This window comes from Branchiostoma belcheri, unplaced genomic scaffold, assembly GCF_001625305.1.
Source record: "Branchiostoma belcheri isolate BF01 breed outbred unplaced genomic scaffold, Haploidv18h27 scaffold7, whole genome shotgun sequence".
Taxonomy (NCBI): domain Eukaryota; kingdom Metazoa; phylum Chordata; class Leptocardii; order Amphioxiformes; family Branchiostomatidae; genus Branchiostoma; species Branchiostoma belcheri.
In genome coordinates, this window is record NW_017804353.1 from 1,238,423 (window position 1) to 1,257,560 (window position 19,138).

At 42.3% G+C, this 19,138-nt stretch overlaps 1 protein-coding gene across 1 annotated transcript in view; it reads right to left on the reverse strand.

Annotated features, from left to right (window-relative positions):
• Window positions 1-11,900: 11,900 nt before the first annotated feature.
• Window positions 11,901-19,138, reverse strand: part of LOC109484623 (neurogenic locus notch homolog protein 1-like) — a 45,301-nt gene continuing 38,063 nt past the window's right edge. Inside the window, exons 25-32 of the mRNA XM_019787970.1 lie at window positions 18,674-18,911; window positions 18,045-18,162; window positions 17,475-17,682; window positions 16,763-16,915; window positions 16,099-16,250; window positions 15,567-15,714; window positions 14,958-15,055; window positions 11,901-14,567 (exon numbers count right to left, since the gene is read on the reverse strand). Of these exons, the coding sequence (XP_019643529.1) occupies window positions 13,131-14,567; window positions 14,958-15,055; window positions 15,567-15,714; window positions 16,099-16,250; window positions 16,763-16,915; window positions 17,475-17,682; window positions 18,045-18,162; window positions 18,674-18,911 (2,552 nt within the window). The 3' untranslated portion in view covers window positions 11,901-13,130. The remainder of the gene's footprint in view (window positions 14,568-14,957; window positions 15,056-15,566; window positions 15,715-16,098; window positions 16,251-16,762; window positions 16,916-17,474; window positions 17,683-18,044; window positions 18,163-18,673; window positions 18,912-19,138) is intronic.

Below are 19,138 nucleotides of genomic sequence, written 5' to 3' on the forward strand. Positions count from 1 at the left end.
ATCGAATGCAACAAAGATGCAGGATACGTTCAACAGGGGAGGCGGCAACGTGTTGACTTGCGACAAGTGGAAAGTGGAAGTGGCCAGATGCGGGCAGGATAGTCTGTATAAGTATGTTTGTCACTATTACCGGTAACAAATCTAATTACATTTAAAGGTAGATATTTATGTATGCTTATTAGGTTACGGTGTACCGTAGGATTAGAAGGAAGGCATAGAATGCAATCGAAAAAAGACGTCTATTACTTAACCTCCTTGGCTAGGACCTGGAGCTAAATGACACGCAAAAGACATCTAATGCCATTTCAAGTCAGCAAAATACTAAATGTTCTGCAGAAAAAATAACTACACGGCCAGTTGAGTATTTCTTGGTATTTTCCTCCCTAGAATGGGTCTGGAATTGTTTGTCTTTCTAATGCTGTTTTCCATCAGTACCAAAGGATTGTAAGCAACTACAACCTCCAAGGGGAGTCGTCGTGGCTGCCTGCACCGACGCCAACAAGCATGGGAGCAAATGTACCATCGAATGCAACAAAGATGCAGGATACGTTCAACAGGGAGGCGGCAACGTGTTGACTTGCGACAATGGAAAGTGGAAGTGGCCAGATGCGGGCAGGATAGTCTGTATAAGTATGTTTGTCACTATTACCGGTAACAAATCTAATTACATTTAAAGGTAGATATTTATGTATGCTTATTAGGTTACGGTGTACCGTAGGATTAGAAGGAAGGCATAGAATGCAATAGAAAAAAGACGTCTATTACTTAACCTCCTTGGCTAGGACCTGAAGATAAAAGGCAAATACAATAATTTCAGTTTTGGGGCCTTTCCACTCAAAATCCTATTGTAAGTGTTGATTCAGACGGGTAACATCGAGCAGGTCAGATATCACCGGAAATATGTGCGGGGTTGGCAGAAACCAATAAATCAACACTTACAATAGGATTTTGGGTGGAAAGGCCCCAAAAGTGAAATTATTGTATTTGTCCTTTAAATGACACGCAAACAAAAGACATCCAATGCAATTTCAAGTCAGCAAAATACTAAATATTGTGCAGAAAAAATAACTACACGGCCAGTTGACTATTTCTTGGTATTTTCCTCCCTAGAATGGGTCTGGAATTGTTTGTCTTTCTAATGCTGTTTTCCATCAGTACCAAAGGATTGTAAGCAACTACAACCTCCAAGGGGAGTCGTCGTGGCTGCCTGCACCGACGCCAACAAGCATGGGAGCAAATGTACCATCGAATGCAACAAAGATGCAGGATACGTTCAACAGGGAGGCGGCAACGTGTTGACTTGCGACAATGGAAAGTGGAAGTGGCCAGATGCGGGCAGGATAGTCTGTATAAGTATGTTTGTCACTATTACCGGTAACAAATCTAATTACATTTAAAGGTAGATATTTATGTATGCTTATTAGGTTACGGTGTGCCGTAGGATTAGAAGGAAGGCATAGAATGCAATAGAAAAAGGACGTCTATTACTTAACCTCCTTGGCTAGGACCTAAAGTGGGTAGGGTAGTACTAGGCTGCGACCGCTACACTCCCAGTGCAACTGTTCTGAACCTGCTAGGCGGGACCTCGGTTGCATAGCACCACAAACGAGCCAAGGCTATCTTTATGTTTAAGGCACTAAATGGAATGTCACCTCCACACATCTCTCAACTATTCACAACATCCGCCAGTACCCACACACACAACACCCGACTAAGCACACAGGGGGGACTTCAGCTGCCAAAAGCTCGCTGGCAGTACAAAAAGAGATCGCTTTCTTTTTCCGGTGCAGTACTCTGGAACTCACTTCCTCCTCATGTCAGAAATGCAAAAACTCTCTGTGACTTTAAGGCTACCTTTTCATCACTTTGCAGTTAATATGATTTCTTTGTAAATTTTTGCATTTTAATTTTGTATATAACATTGATATGCAAATTCAATTATATTATCAATATCATTTACATCAATTGTCATATTTATTAAGTTTGTTTTCTGTACGTTATTACTTTGTCTTGCCTCTTTTATTTCATCACGACGATTATGATTATACCTACGTTAGTTTTTTTTACTTTTCCTGTTATTATATTATGTATTGTTCTGTGCAGGGAGCGTTGAAAACCGCCATTGGCGATATGCTACCCCTCGATAGATAAATAAAAATGAAAATGAAGTTAAATGACACGCAAACAAAAGACACCCAATGCAATTTCAAGTCAGCAAAACAATAAATATTCTACAGGAAAATAACAACACGGCCAGTTGAGTATTTCTTGGTATTTTCCTCCCTAGAATGGGTCTGGAATTGTTTGTCTTTCTAATGCTGTTTTCCATCAGTACCAAAGGATTGTAAGCAACTACAACCTCCAAAGGGAGTCGTCGTGGCTGCCTGCACCGACGCCAACAAGCATGGGAGCAAATGTACCATCGAATGCAACAAAGATGCAGGATACGTTCAACAGGGAGGCGGCAACGTGTTGACTTGCGCCAATGGAAAGTGGAAGTGGCCAGATGCGGGCAGGATAGTCTGTATAAGTATGTTTGTCACTATTACCGGTAACAAGTCTAATTACATTTAAAGGTAGATATTTATGTATGCTTATTAGGTTACGGTGTGCCGTAGGATTAGAAGGAAGGCATAGAATGCAATAGAAAAAGGACGTCTATTACTTAACCTCCTTGGCTAGGACCTGGAGTTAAATGACACAGGGATCTCCCTAAACGCCACCCTGTTGATTTTCAAACTTAGGATTTTTATTCCAATATTTCCCCGATAAGTTTCAAAATTGAGGATTTTATCCCCGATAAATGTGATCATTATTCCAATTTTCTTTGGCCGGGCAGCGTGGATCGAGCCGCTAATCGCATGCATCAAGGGATCGGGCCGCTATTATTCATTGTCGGCACAATCTTGTGAATTGTCGATCTCGCCATGACGCCGTTGGTAGAAAATCAGACACCCCGCTGGCGTTTCACAACACAATTTTCATGTACACAACTCCGACTCCGACTGTCTCTGTTTTTTAAAACAGAGCATGGAGGTAGTCAAAGCGCGCCGATACAAAATAAAAATCCTGGCAACCATGCGCCCGACCGCTACGCAAGTTTTCGGCGGAAAAATAATCCATCCCCAGAAGAAATTTTACGCATGAAAATAAGAACTATAACTTGTTTTCCTCGTTGTATGAGTTTTTGAGGCCGTAAAATGCTTCAAACGGTTGAAATTTGTCCGAAAAAAAACAGCTCGAAAGACCGAAAAAATGGCCGACACTGTCACGAAAACAACGTCACGGTCAAAGATCAACATAGCATCTAAACGTACAACATACTACTTTAAACGCATGAAAAATATTTTTTCGGAAACAACAGAAATGAAAATTCACTCATATTTTTAAAAGGTTAATTTTCAACTATTACTGTGAAATTTTCCGAATTTATTGGTTTCTAGTGTCAGAATATAATATTGTTGTTTCTGTGAATGTGCGGTTGGATGCTATGAAGGACTTTTACAGATATCATTAGACCAAGGAGGTTTAAAATTTTTTAAGTCCATGATTAGACTGAGATTAAAGGCCCGGTCACACTGGCGGAACTTTGCTGGAGCGTTGCTTGAACGGTGAATAAAATTCATCACCGCTCGAAACCGCTCACCACCGCTAAACAGAAGTTGGCCCCCGTTAAAGCAACGCCGTGTACGCCCGGCCACCGCTGACGTTTCTGGAGGGGCCCTCCTACCGCTCCGAAAGTTTTGAGCTGCACAAAATAATGCGAGCGGTGAGGAGGGGGAAATTTTAGGCTCCGGCAAAGTTCACCCCCGCTCCACCAACGCCCAGTCAAAGTTTGGCATCGCTAGACGCAACTTCGTGGACGCTTGGGTCCGCTAGGCCAACGCAGAAATCTTGAACGCTTGACCACCGCTGCTTCGCCAGCGTTGCCCGGGCGGCGATTAAACGTTGCACAAACGTTGCACAAACTTCGCTGGAGCGGTTGCAAGAGTTTTACGAGCGGACACGGGGTTGCTGGAACGGTGTCAGGCGTTGAAGCAGCGATCCATGTCGGCAATGAACTTTGGTTTGGCGTTGGTATAGAGGTGTCGGAGCGGGACCAGAATTTGGCTATAAGTACGGTGAGAAATGGACCAGGTGCTCATTTGGAATCGAGCTGCCATTGAGTTCAGGCCTCATCTATATCGAATTTGCTCGAAGTTACAGTAAAACTGTATCACCCTGGATGCTGAGAGACTTGCTATGATTGGTGCACTAGTGTGCAATTATTTTGGGGCCACACGTAAAATGTTCAAAGAAGGGTCACACGGACAATCACTTTATTGGGGTCACAGGGGAACTTTGCAATCTGCAAAGTTTTATTTTCATTATTAATGAAACAACGTAGTCAAGAATAGATTAACAAAATGATGTTTATTAAAGCTATAAGTCCCCCCCACACACAAAACAGAACTTAAACTACTACAAAACGATCCGTTCAACTCCGTAGTCACAAGCGGTATGCCGCTAAACCGCATGCGCAGAACGCCGCTGTACCAACGCTTGAGTCACCGCTATACCAACGTTCGCTACCGCTAAACCAAAGCTAAAGCAACGTCGGCTTCAGCGGTACACCGCTAAGTCAACGCCCGTGTTTTTTTTTTTTCCCACATTTTGGGCGCGGTGACGAGCGTTGTCGAAATTCGGACCCCGTCCCTACCGTTAAAGGAACGCTCCAGCAAAGTTCGGCCAGTGTGACCGGGCCTTTAGTACCGCGATCCGAGTGTCTCTCAAAAATTGTTTTTGAGTAGGAGTTTATTACCCTGAAAGCTAGCATCCTATTCGTGTTTATACATTCGTTTCTCTTTTATTTTATTTAGTACATTTGAACGGATTTTGCGAAGTGGATGTATACAAACTATATATACATTCAGTTATCTGTCGATAAGGGGCTTTTGCTGAAGCTTAAAGACAACAAAAACAAACAATTTTGAAAATAAGCCATAAGAGCGACACCTACCGGAAAGAGCATGCAGGGCGTGTTTACTAGTTTGAACCAAACGTGGCCCGTGAACTTGAAAAACTGATAATGATAGCTTTAGACACAGGTTATCAGCTAAAACTATTATATTGGACGGGCCATGTTTGATAACGCTGTGTAGACGTGACGTTAGTTTAGTCCCCTAGCACCTTGTTTTGGAACTGCAGGATTGCTTGTTAAAAAATCTTCGAGGGAGGATAAGTAAACAACCGTTTGACGGGTTGTCGTTATTATTTGGTGTTTGGGTAGCTTAAGTGATGATTGACATGATTAGATAACAATTATGCAAATCAGAATTTAACTTGCACACAGAAAAGTTTATAAATCTGATTCGGTCGATAATAGGACTATGAAACACTTGACATATGTGATAGAGGACGAGAGGAGCATCGGCAGACACTGATTATGTAAACTGAATTTACACAATCAATTGCAAATTTCTATAATTTCATAAATGTAGCTTCCGGTGATTCAATACTTGCGAAATTTTATATGTTAAGTGAAGGTGAACATTATTAATTCAAATCAGGGCCTCATTTCCATAATTTATGAGGAAAGGTTTAAATAGCCTTCTTTGTTAACTTAAGAAATTGGGTGTAGAGATCAACTGATGTACGTAATTCATGCAAATGAGGCTCTTGCAAAATCAAGCTCTTTTAATTCATGGTAAACTCAACACAAATGTGATATGTAATAGTCTTATCCCCATGGAATGTACTCTAGGCATTACGACACTGGCTCCTGGTACAAGCACCCCTCCACCTCCCCCTACAACACCCTCTCCACCACCGCCTACAACACCCTCTCCACCACCGCCTACAACACCCTCTCCACCACCGCCTACAACACCCTCTCCACCACCGCCTACAACACCCTCTCCACCACCGCCTACAACACCCTCTCCACCACCGCCTACAACACCCCCTCCACCACCGCCTACAACACCCCCTCCACCTGCACCTACAACACCCCCTCCCCCTACAACACCCCCTCCACCTCCACCTACAACAGCCCCTCCGGATACAACACCACTTCCACTTCCGCCTACCGCACCTGAACCTACAAATTCCACGGAACCATCGAATTCTACAGCAAATTCCACAGGTACGCGTGCCTTACAAGCAGTGTGTGAAAGATGATATGAATAAATGAATGAAGACCTTTAAGTGTGATAGCAAATGCTTTTTGTTAGATTGGAAGATTAAAATCCGAATCTGCCCCCAAATTTCCCTTTCGGCCAGGACGTGCTGAAACAAAAACAAGTGGTTGTTAAGTTCTTTTAGCCTTCTTAAGTAAGATACATATATAATAATAATGTGCAAAAATAAATAGATTGAATACCAGCTTTAACTGGAAAGCTTCAGAATCAGTAGTTTATGGGCCAGGGATCCTCTGGTTGTTGTAGGTGGTATATATATATATATATATATATATATGGCCCATAAACTACTGATTCTGAAGCTTTCCAATCAAAGCTGGTATTGAATAAAAAAATAAGATTAGCATGACTCCGTTGTGGACAATCCAGGCAAAAAGAATTTTTGTCTATAGAATGCGTTGAACTAAAATTACGTCTTTTTAGAATGTTCTTTTGTTCTACATGTATCTCAAGGTGATTGTGGGGATCCACCAGATCCAGAAGACAGGGATCTAATCGAATGTGACCAACCGGGTCCCCCCTTCATGGAATGGACGTTGTGTGAATACCGATGTGCAGACGGGTACACTGACGGCGGCGGTGAACCCTTCCTGGTCTGCGTTGAGGGCAACTGGGTCAATGGACCCAACCCCCTGATCTGTATCGGTAGGTATATGTCAAAACGAGAAGGGGGGGGGGTATTTACTGCGAGAACGGCAACGTGATATTTATCACATAAATCATAAGTACAGTGTAGGTTGATGATGGACTAGCTGACGGTTATTACTCTGCATGAAATGGGGTGTCTTGTTTTCATTGGTGTATATCTCAAGATCTGTCATGACTGGAGAACAGGTACACTAGAAGTAAGGCGTGGATACACCTGAACCTTGAACTGACATCAGATAAAAAGCTAAGACCACGTGCCTAGCACACAAGTTTAGAGTTAAGGTGAAAAAAAACAAGCACGTCGGCAGAACGTACTGCACCTGCGTGAAACCCATAATGTATTGTGCACAGCACTTTGGTAGAACGTCTCATATAAGGTCGTATTCGCGCATATAAGGTTAACACTCCGTCTGTAGTTTCCAAATGTTAGGTCGGAAAAGATATCTTCTGCAACAGGCAAAATTTTGATGCAACGTTGACCACAAATCCACCGAAAACCGTGAAAATATAGGGTTCTGCGCAGGCGCAGTACGTTCTGCCGACGTGCTAAAAAAACATATATAGCCAAAATATATATCATCGCGTCCACGTTCAAAATTCATGTATCAAAACCACAATATCTCATGGAGTGTTGATGTTTACAACTTCTTGTTCATTTTGCAGATAACGACGAATGCGCCGAGGGTACCGACAACTGTCATATGCACGCCACCTGTACCAACATCCCGGGGTCCTTCACCTGTGCCTGTAACCCCGGCTTCATTGGAGACGGCGTGAATTGCTCTCCTGTCCCATGACATTGTCAGATTATCAGATTGAAACCATTAGTAAAGCATCCTATATAGCTATTAATGATATACACATGTATTATGAACGCGCAATAGGCCGGGCGTAGGAAATACAACTGAGTGCACATCCCAATGTGGAAATACCTTTGCTGGATATGAAAAACTTAGCTTTCGCTTAGTCAATCTTAGAACATCCATTGGGCAATTCAGTTACTATTTACTTAATATAATCACCAAATAGAGCATTTAAAGCATACACTAAGTACAGTATTTGAAGCTTATATAACTTGTTGGATACATATCCATTAGTTAATGTTACTACTTAGTATTTACTCAAGTTAACCGGAGACTATATGACAATTTGATGTTTAACGTTATAATCACCAAGTAGAGCATTTAAAGCATATACTCACCAAGCTAGTAGAGCCGTCTAAGCATACAACCTATTGGATGCATACCGTTAACCGGAGACTATATAGCAGGTTATATTCATTTGATGTTTAGTGTTATAATCACCAAGTAGAGCATTTAAAGAATATACTCACTATGAAGAGCATTTTAAAGCAGATAATTTGTTGGATACATATTCATTAATTACTAATTACTGAAGTATAATATTTACCGTAGACTGTATGTCAAATTATATTGATTTTTGACATTATACTCACCACATATAGCATTTAAAACATATAACTCGTTAAATACATACTCATTAGTTACTATTACTACTATATTTACTCATGTTACTTAGTAACTGGAAACTACATGGCAAGTTACATTAATATTTAACGGTGTAATCACCAAGTACAACATTTAAAGCATATAACCTGTGGGATACCAGTCCATTATAGTTACTATTTACTCAAGTTAACTGGAGACTTAACATTATACACACCAAGTAGATCATTTTAAAGCACATACTCACCAAGTACAGCATTTAAAGCATATAACGTGTTGGACACATATTCATTAGTTACTATTTAGTCAAGTTAATCGGAGACTATAAAGCAAGTTATATTGGTGTTAAGCGTTATAATTACCACGTAGAGCGTTACTTACTATTACTATTTTCTCAAGCTAACCAGAGACTATATAGAAAATAAATGTTAAAATGTTTAATCACCAAGTAGAGCATTTAATTAAAGCGCAATTTAATGAAGATATATCTTAATTCAAAACTGGTGTTGATAACGCACTGTGGTATTAGAGGGCAATGCTGCTAGTTATCCTTTAAACATTAGTACAGCACCGTGAGTACAGCTAACCGTAAACATTACTCCCTGTTGGTGTGATTTGGGCATGCATTAGTCACACTTTCCTATAGTGCATAGCTCACCAGAGGGACTATGTAGGAAATATGCTTGATAGATTTATTAGCTCACATTTAGTAGCCTGGTGTCCAACCGTTCTTATAGCTGCCGAGTGTCTTTCCGCAAAGAACCCGGGAGGACGAAAGAGTTAGCCTCTACCAGGCTTCGGGAGGCGGCTAGAAGAGTAGAAATTGGCCAAATAGAGAGATAACATGCCAGGAGAGTTGGTCTAGAGAGAACATTTTGCCGCACCCCAGAAAGAGATTCTGCAGCTAAATTATGATTGGACACCAGGCTAAAATTTCTCTTCCAAGACCTAGAATATACCCTTACATTTAACGATTGTAGAAAATCTACTGTTACTTTCTCTCGATAATAAAGTGGGCTACGGGAAATCTGCCTTTGACTGGATGTTCTTTGGGTGTGAAATTACGAGGAAATTCCTTAATTAGATTGAACATTACTGTTAAAAATGAATATTACTGTTAAAAATGAATGAATGAATGAATGAATGAATGAATGAATGAATGAATGAATGAATGAATACCTTTATTGTAAATTTTGGCCCCACTGGGCTAAGCACAGGTCACATGATTACAATCATATACATATAGAAATACACACACGCACACACACACACACACACACACACACAGACAAATATATATATATATAACCCGCAAATGTGTTTAAAATATGTGTTTAGGTGGCGGGGGAGGGTCGTTGTGTCAACATTGACCAAATTTTGCTGGTTTTTGTATGCTTCTGAATGTGAGAAAGCGCTCCTTCACATAAGAACATCACTTCTGGATACACATAGCTCTAATTATGGTGATTTGAACCGTGCGTAAACGAAAAAGAGAAAAGACGTTCCGTTCATCATGATTCCTGTCGCTAATCCAAATGTGGGCGTCCTTTCGAGGGTCAACCGTAAACAAACTGGCTGCAATTAAACACCAATAACTACATACGTACATCGTACTTGTCAAAATTCTAAATACTACGGTAATACGACAATTAATTGCATCTGCGCATCCTTTAGTTAACATTGGCATTTTACATTATAAACCTTGTTAAGCAAGAAATGATACCTGATATTGTGTAGCCTGGCCTGACGGGAGCCTAGGTTTTCCGTAAACCTTCTTGTTACTTTTTCGTAATCTTCAGAAAATGTATGCGAGTTGATGAAATAAAGATCTTGTTGATATATAGGCTTCAATGTACTATATACTGTATATATATGTGCTAAAATACATCAACCCCTCGCTTTTCCATGGGTGTACTGTTGTGTCAAACAAAACGCCGTGTAAAGTATTGAGGCCACAGCTGCAATACTTAATACATGGAATTGATGGTAAGTTCAGCACCAAGGAGAGGTCCACACTAAGGCCGCACAACACAGTATTTATGGGCGAACCCCTCAAAAGTAGTCCGGGCACAAAGAAGTGCTGCACAATACTAGAGAAGGGTGCAGAGATTGTTTTGTGCATGGCATCGAGATGGAACCTGTGGTAAATGTCAGAGGAATACGTCGGTTTTGAGACTGTAAAAGTTTAATTATGGTGCGTGTTCCGTCGGCGTAGATTTGCGCTTGGATACCTGTCCCGCCTTGTACTGTGCGTCGGCCTTTGACCTTTGCAGTGGAGACTGGGAACAAAAATGGCGACTGACTGTCATGGCATGGCGCGGCGTGGTGCTGAAAAAGACTCGTCCTTGCGTTAGGCTACTTAAATGTACATGTTTGTACTTCCAACAAACCTGTAGCAACAGACCACGTTATAATTCGTTTGTAGAAGTTTGCGTTTTAATTTGTAAGGGTCGGACTACAAACCCCTCGGGCTCAACTCCCCCGTAGCGGGCGAAGGGCTCTTGGCTGCCGAAGGAAAACGGCTAACGGCCCGATACTAGTTTGGCATCCAGGGTATGAATATATATGTTTGCACTTCCAACAAACCTGTAGCAACAGACCACGTTATAATTCGTTATTTTAACCGTTATATTCTGCAGAAATTTGCGTTTTGTCGATCGACATGTCGCACCAATGAAGAATACAACACAAGGTATTCCGTATCGCCCGAGGTATCGGCCCGACCGCCCCTGTACACTGTTTGACACAACAGTACACCCATGAAAAAGCGAGGGTTGATGCATTTTAGTACATATATACAGTATATAGTACATTGAAGCCTGTATATCAACAAGATCTTTATTTCATCAAGTCACATACATTTTCTGAGGTTTAAGAAAAAGTAACAGGGTTTACGGAAAACCTAGGTACCTGTCAGGCCAGGCTACCAGAATATCATTTCTTGCTTAACAAGGTTTATAATTGTAAAATACCAATACCAATGCCATTCAGGCAACATTATAATTCTATATTGTATGCCTGTATGTAAATTAAGAATTGGAAAAAATTTGAAAACGTAGGAATCTTGTTTTTTTTGCCGGCCGTGTTGTTTTTTTTTTCTCGCCCTATCGCATTAGATTTGGAATCTGCTGAGGATGTCATCCATAAAATTTACTTGCTGTGGCCTAAGTGTCAGAAAAAATAAAATCATTGTTATAACCCTTTGCTTAAGAAATAAAACATAATTAGGTTTTGCTGACATTCTACTTATTCTATCTTTTGGGGAATTTTTTGGGGAACCCACTTTTTCAGGTTGGGTGCACCAGTTCACCTACTCCCAAAAATGAATTTCGAGCCATGTATACTGTGTATACACCCTCCTTTGTCCGTAAAGGCAAAAGTATTACATATGACATGTTGTCAAAAGGTGCTAGTTTTACTTAGGTGGTATAAATTTTTTACATGTATGTATTCATCTGCCATTAGCTAGCCCCTCCACTAATTACATGTACATGTCGACAAATTTTACTGACTTATCCAGCCCTCACAGTAACTGTAAGAGTAGTACCCCAAACATCTAACCCTTCCCTGGCTTATCAGCTTAGACATACAAAAGAAACAAGACTGAATTATGAATAGTGACCCTTTTTTTATTTATATCTGTTGACTGGTAGAAATTAGTATACAGTTGGTCGATTGTTTCTGATCCGCTAAACTACTGAAATTACAGAAACTGGAATAAGTCGTTAAGTTCAAAAGGTCACTTTGAACTAAAATATTCTCTATAAAAAATACTGAAAGGTACAGTAAATATATGAGTACATGTACAGATGCAGGCTATGGTTGATAAGTGATCGTTTGCTGTTCAAGCGTGAAGAAATGAGAACTAATAATACACATATACAGACTATTTTTCGTCAAACCATAAAAATCAGATATCAAAGCTTGTGGCTTTGAGACTTCCACAAAAGCTTTTGCCCCATACAAGGGAAGCTATTAAAAATGCAATCGGCAGTGTGCTAAACTGATAAATTTTCCCATCTTTGGTTGTTGGTGTCCAAGAAATAAACCATTTAAGAACTCGTGCACCTTGTAAAAAAATGTAGGCCCCGATAAAAATGAGGAAGCGCTCGATTGGAAGCACGCATTCGTTAAATTTCAACTCTATGTATGAGAACAGCTCTTAGCACCTATGAAAATCACCCAAAACCTTCATTAGCTATTGCTCTCTTGTAAAATTTTCCTTCTCACATACTCTCCATGATTCTGTCATGATTCTTAAACCTCTTTTACAAAAAGTTGACTCTATATAACATCATGATTCGACGCTAGAAACTTCAGCACTTACAACCTGTTAAAATTTACTGTGTTTTTTTTTTCTTCTTCGTAGTTTACGACCCTATCCCACCACATGGCAAGACTTTAAAACTCAAAATAAAAGATCCTTATATACACATCAAAATAAGTTTCAAACTCCGCGGCAGATACAACTGCCCGAACTTTAACCACCAAGTGCTGTACATTCTACTACTGGAAACGTTTCATCAGCCTTACATGTATCAACGTAGAGCTAGTTAAGTATGGAAGGCAACACAAAATGTACATATAATAAATAAGAGATAGCTGGACATTTCTATGGTTAATACATCTGTCTTCCATGACGAATGTAAACGAGAAACAGAAAGAACTAAGGCAGCCCTTGGACATGTCTTATACTTGTTACTTCTTTTTCCTACCCACAAAGTGTATTATTTAAGGTTTCTAGGTAAAATTCCTCTGGCACAATATCAGTACAAAAATATTTTACACATTTCTCTCTGCGTTGTTGTACAATCTTATCAAAGTAACCAGTACACTACTAGATGAACACAGGCAACGCGCTGTGCCCTCCTTGTCTCGTGTTGTGTGTCTCGGGAATGTAAGGTTGGCGCTGGCTCTGCGCTGCCGGCGGACTCGAGATCCCGTCCGACCAGTCCGATGTAGCGGAGTGCGGGGACGAGCTGGACCACTGGTCTGGGGAGTCCGGGGAGGGGGTCAGGTAGTTTTCGGGGACGATAGTCTCAGCGTGGGAGAGATAGTGGGTGGGGGTGCACTCGTGGCTCTGTGGGTTCCCGTGCGAGTGCTGGGAGGGCGGGGTGGGCAGCTGCTCGGCAGGATTGTTGGAGGAGAACTGCTGAGCGCACGAGCCGGGCGGGAGCACAGTCTGGTGCGAGTGCGGCGGCAGCTCGCCCGGAGGGATGACGTTGAGTGGAATGCCCGGGTCGTGCATGCGCCCGCCGCCTCCCAGTGGGCTGCCTCCGTGCGCGTTGCCGTGTTGGTCGTGGTACATCCGGTGGTTGTTGTGGTGGTTGCTCTGATGCGCGAGCTGCTGCTGCTTCGCGTTGGACGACGAGAGAGCCTGGAAGGCGGCCATCTGGGCAGGCGAGCCGCCAGTGATGCTGCCGTGGCTGTGAGGAGGTGACAGGAGGCCGGACGGTGGGCTCTGGCTCTGCTGCGGCATGTGGTTCAGCCCAGCGTGCGTCATGTGCATCCGGGGCGAGAACTGGGTGTAGTGGTGGTTTCTTGAGTCCAGCGAAGCGAGCCAGTCGCTGGGCACGCTCACCGGAGGATCCAGGTGCAGACCCAACCCTGTCTCCCCTCCTCGCAGAGTAGACTGGTCCTGGTGGGAGTTGGAGTCGGCGGTGTGGTGGGAGAGGCGCGGCATGGGCTGACCGTTGGTGAAGCTGAAGCTGTTGACGATCTGTGGGGTACTGGTTGTGTGGGGGACCGTGTCCACCCCGTGTAGGTTGGGGTGAGACAACGCCAGGTGCTGGCTACCGACGCCGTACATGGAATTCGGCGGGGGAGTCTCCCCGGTGTTGTAGCCGTGCGGCGAACCGCCGAGAGAGCCGTCCGGAGAGAGCGCGGTGGAGTCCATGTGTCGCGGCATCGTCCCCGTGCCCTCAAGCTTCTTCTTCCGACGCATCTTGGAGGCGTCCGCGCGCGCAATCGTGTGGTGCTGCATCCCCTTGTTCGGTCTCTTCGGCTTGGCCCTCTGCTGCTTGGTGGTCGGCCCGTTCATGAAGTGGTGCCCTCCGAAGCTGTTCTGGCAGTTGGCTGCGGCCTGGGACGGGCTTCGAACCAGGTTGTACTCGTCCAGCAGCTTGACGATGTCGGAGTGCATGCGCTCCTGGGCGATGTCGCGCGGAAGCCTGTCCATGTGGTCAGTGATGTCGCGGTTGGCATAGTGGTCCAGGAGGATTTTGGCGGCCTGGAAGCTGCCTTCTCTGGCTGCCAGGAACAGTGGGGTCTCCTCCTACAAAAACAAATATTTTAGTTATTATCTTGCACACACGGTAATGCCTTTACTATCTTACTTAGCACCTAGACATAAATTTCAAATATACATGTATAACAAAACAGCATGCTTCCTGTCATGTAGGAATTGAGGTATTTGACTGTATAACTAAGCTAAAATTTGTCCAAGATTTGTTCAGGAGTCCTTCAAATTCAACATGACTAGTGTTACTTTGAAGTTGTATTTTTCTACAAAGTATACCAAATGCTTGTCCCATATCTTTCTTCAATTATCAGCAGAATTTTTAAGTACCCTAAAGAATTCAGTTTCTGACTTTCTGACATCTGGACTTTCTATTTGGATATTCAGAGCCTGGAAACTGGCAAAACTTGAAAATATGCCCCGTACCTTGTTATCCTGTACATCCTTGTTGACTCCGTGGCTCAGCAGGCTGATGACTGCTTCCTCATTGTTCGTGGCTGCAGCCCAGTGCAGAGCTGACTTGCCTGTAAATGTAAAAAATACAAACTTTAACATCCAGCCTATTACATGCAAAGTAGATCATTTAAAGAAGTACAGTGGTGGATAGTTCTGACATCAACAGGTTCACACAACTTTCTACAACTACAATTTCTATGTTGAAGCAAACATACTTCCTAACTGTGAATTAGTATCAAAAAAAGTGGAAGCCTACATCTCTGTTTCAGAAAAGGAAGGATTTGCAGTTAACAACACACACTTCTAGCCTCAGAAGCTTATTGGTTTCTTTCTTAGCTTACCAAAGAAACGTGGTAGTAGAGATGCACACTATAAAACTGTTGTAATTCTATATTTTGTACAACTGTGGCTTACCGTTGTCATCACAAGCGTTAGCATCTGCATGCGAGTCTCTTTTATACAGAAGCCCTTTCTTAACTTAACAAGTGAATAGCTGATCTAGTCATGATTCTGTTATAGACAACTGTGGCTTACTAAACTATAGGAGAGGGAGAGGGAGTGATGGTGAGTGTGGCTTACCGTTGTCATCACAAGCATTAGCATCAGCGTGTGAGTTGAGCAGTTCCTCCACCACTCCCTCCACAGCCAGACGGGCTGCCAGGATCAGGGGCGTAGTGCCATCGTTGGTCCGAGCGTCCAAGTCCGTCGCTCTGTTGCGCAAAAGGATCTATAACAAAAGGAAAATGTTTTTTTTTTGTTAACCAATAAGTTCTTTACACTCAAGAATACATGTGAAAATGGTAACGTTTTCTAAATCCTGACTCGAAAATCAAAAACAAAATCTCAAATAAGACCAATACCCAGTTATGAGGTATGCATTTCTAGTGATACACTCCTACATTACACAGCAAAGACTTTTTCTTTTTAAAAGAATCCCACAAAACAAAACAGAACAAGTGGTCAAAGTAACTGTTACTCAAGCCACAAGATTTTGAAATAGATTTCCAAACCTATCAAGTTGCTTGAGTAACTGCTACTTGAGTAACTGTAACTGTTATGACCTGGATATCTAACTTTCAGGAACAGTAAGTAGTAACAGTTAGTAACTAACCTGGAAAACTCCCTGTGCATCGGAGGCGATTGCAGCATGTAGTGGGGTCCTGCCGGTGTTGTCACGAGCGTTGGCGTCAGCTCCAGCATCCAGCAGTCGCTTGGCACGGTCTGCACGAGCGTAGCGGGCAGCAAGGTGCAGCGATGTCTCTCCTGAGAAACCATCAAACAAGAGATTTAATTTGTGAACTTCACATGTATACACTGCTTGGAATTTTCCTCTTTTTTTTTTGTTGAAAACCCAGAGCTGACAACAATCAAGGAGTATGACATAGGACTTTTAATTACCAATATACATTTCTTCTTCTTTTTACAGAAAATGTAAATTTATCTTTACTTTACCAAGTTCCAGCTCACTCTTCCTTTTATTGTGCACTGAATTCACCTCATCTGAGACCAGTTTCAATTTAGTTTAAATCTTACATGATTTTGACAAATCAAATTTGAGTATCCTTACAAATGTCCTGTGACGTTGAAATATCTCATTCTAGGACCCTACTTTTTCTGTGTACATCTAAGATAAAGTTTGCCAAGAGGAACAGATGTGAGTTCCTTACCAGTCCTGTCTGTCTGTGCATTGAAGGCACTCAGTCTAGGGTCCTTATTTTTCTGTGTAAATCTAAGATAAAACTATAGAGATACATGTGAAGTTCTTGTGTCCCTACCAGTCCTGTCCGTCTGTGCGTTGATGTTGGCCCCCTGCATGAGTAGATCAGTGATGACGTTAGCAGACTCGTCCTCTCCGTCCTCCTGGTGGTCCTCCACATACTCCAGACCTCCGCCTCGGAACGAAGCCAGCATCAGGGGCGTCAGGCCATCTGGGAACAGGGTAAATATGGAGTTAAGCATCTGAGAACACGGTAGACTTTGACCATCTCTAAACAAAACCTATTTGATGCTAACAACCAAAGCAATAAATGTTCACAAGGGCTCTACCACTAACATCCATCTAAATTAACTATATAACACAATCAAGGATTTGTGTGACAAAACTTTGAAATCTACTTTATTTCAAAGAATACATTTGCGCTATTGTGGATTATAATTTGACATTATCTGCTACTATTATCGACTCATATCATATGCAGGGGACACATTATTGTAGTGTCTGGGAGTACAACTTGTAAAGGTGTTAATATGCCAGTTTTGTCCTCCCTTCCACTTGTATACTTGTGGAGAATTCTACTTAACAAATACATGTACACAAAAATAAACTATTATGGTTTTACTCATGAGTCATAGGAAATTCAAACTCTACTACTGGATAAGTTATGGAGATAATTTTCAAACGAGTGACATCCACCACTCTTCTTCAGCGTCACTTAATTAACTAATAGAACTTGTTAACACGTATTATGGTTTTAGAGAAATGCTCACCAGGTCCTCTAACATTGACATCCACGGAGCACGGGTCTGCCTCCCCCTCTGTCTGTGGCGGTGTGAGTGCGACCTGAGCCAGGCAGGCGGGGTTACGGATGTCTGCTGCGTGTAGGTGCTGCTGGGTCCACTGCCGGTGGTCCGTGTCGTCGTAATCCGACAGGGTCTGGTCGGCGGTGGCGTCGCTGCCAGGTGTTGGCTGCTGGGTCTGAGGAGGACAATTTTTTTTTAATTTTTGATTTCAGGAGACAAAAACAACAAGGTTCCACTTTAGGTTGTCATTTTAGCAAAATATACAATAGGGATAGGAAAAACAACAGACGATGAAACAACTTCCCGTTCCAATTTCTTCTTACTTAACACATCTATGGCATTTAGAACTTCCAAACACAGAGAAAGCACACATTTTTTATTCTTGACCAAACAAACATCAACAGAAAAACTGGTTATATATCTAAAAGGGAACACCTCTCAATACATCATGTGTTGCATCTCGAATCAGCATTCTGCTACACATTTGATGAAGGTTTTTATAGTAGATTCACTAGATTGTTTAAATTTTTTCCCCACCTTCATTCGTTTGGCCTCCGGTGGCACCATGTCGTCTTCCCAGGCTGAAGAGTCGCGAACGGTTTCGTTATCGTTGTCGTCTACATTGGCAGCAGTTGCACCTTGTGGTGTGAAGCTCCTGAACACAAAAATAACACATGTTAGATTCATACAGTCACAAAACACACAAGTATATGTGTTAATTTTAGCTTTCGTGTGATATCATGACTTACCAAAAGTTACCAAGATGCCATGAGGGTCTCTTACTGTCTGTAGTTTAAAACCACCAGACATTTTTTGTTAACATTAAGTATGTATCATCAATTGTAAAATTGTAATACCTATTTTTGCGATATTTTTAATAACAACTTTTAATAGCATGTTGTTGTACGTAAATGTTGCCTTAATATGTTGACCACAGAGCAATTCAGGCAACCAGTAAGGTTGCCTGCAAGTCACTAGTCTTTTGAGAACTGTATATATACAGTAACAGCACAGAAAAGGTTACAGTGAAACAACCTAGGTTCTAATTCATGTTAAGGTCATTAAGAACTGAAGAACTATCACCAAACTCAGAGGAAGCACACAACATTAAGAATAAACTATTCATTTATCAAATGCAAATAATAAGAAAAAAGAAAGAAACTTACTTCATCCCGACCTCCTGACCGACCGGGTCCCTCCTGCGTGTGGACCTCCGTGCATCCTTCCTGCTCTCCTTGGTCAGCTTGAAGCCCTCGGGGTACCAGAGCTGTCCGCTCTCCCGTCGGCGCTTGGTGGTCATCAGCACGCCCAGGCCCACCATGACCAGTAGTATCCCCACCGCGGCCACCACCACGTACAGGGGGTTGAAGGTGGGCGTACTTGGAGGCTCTGGGTCATCTCCACCTGAAATATGACATACAGGTTAAGAAGTGGTCTCGCGAGACTAGGCTACTCCGTGGACAAGATGGACTGATAGTCATCGAAAATTTGGAGGTCAGTATCTTTAATATTATCCTTCAAACTTGTCACTGTTGGAAGAATCTTCTAGTAACTGTATTTATACGTGACAAATGAATTTCTTCAACGAGGTTAAGAAGCTGTTTGGAAAACTGGTCCAGGCTAGTCCTAAC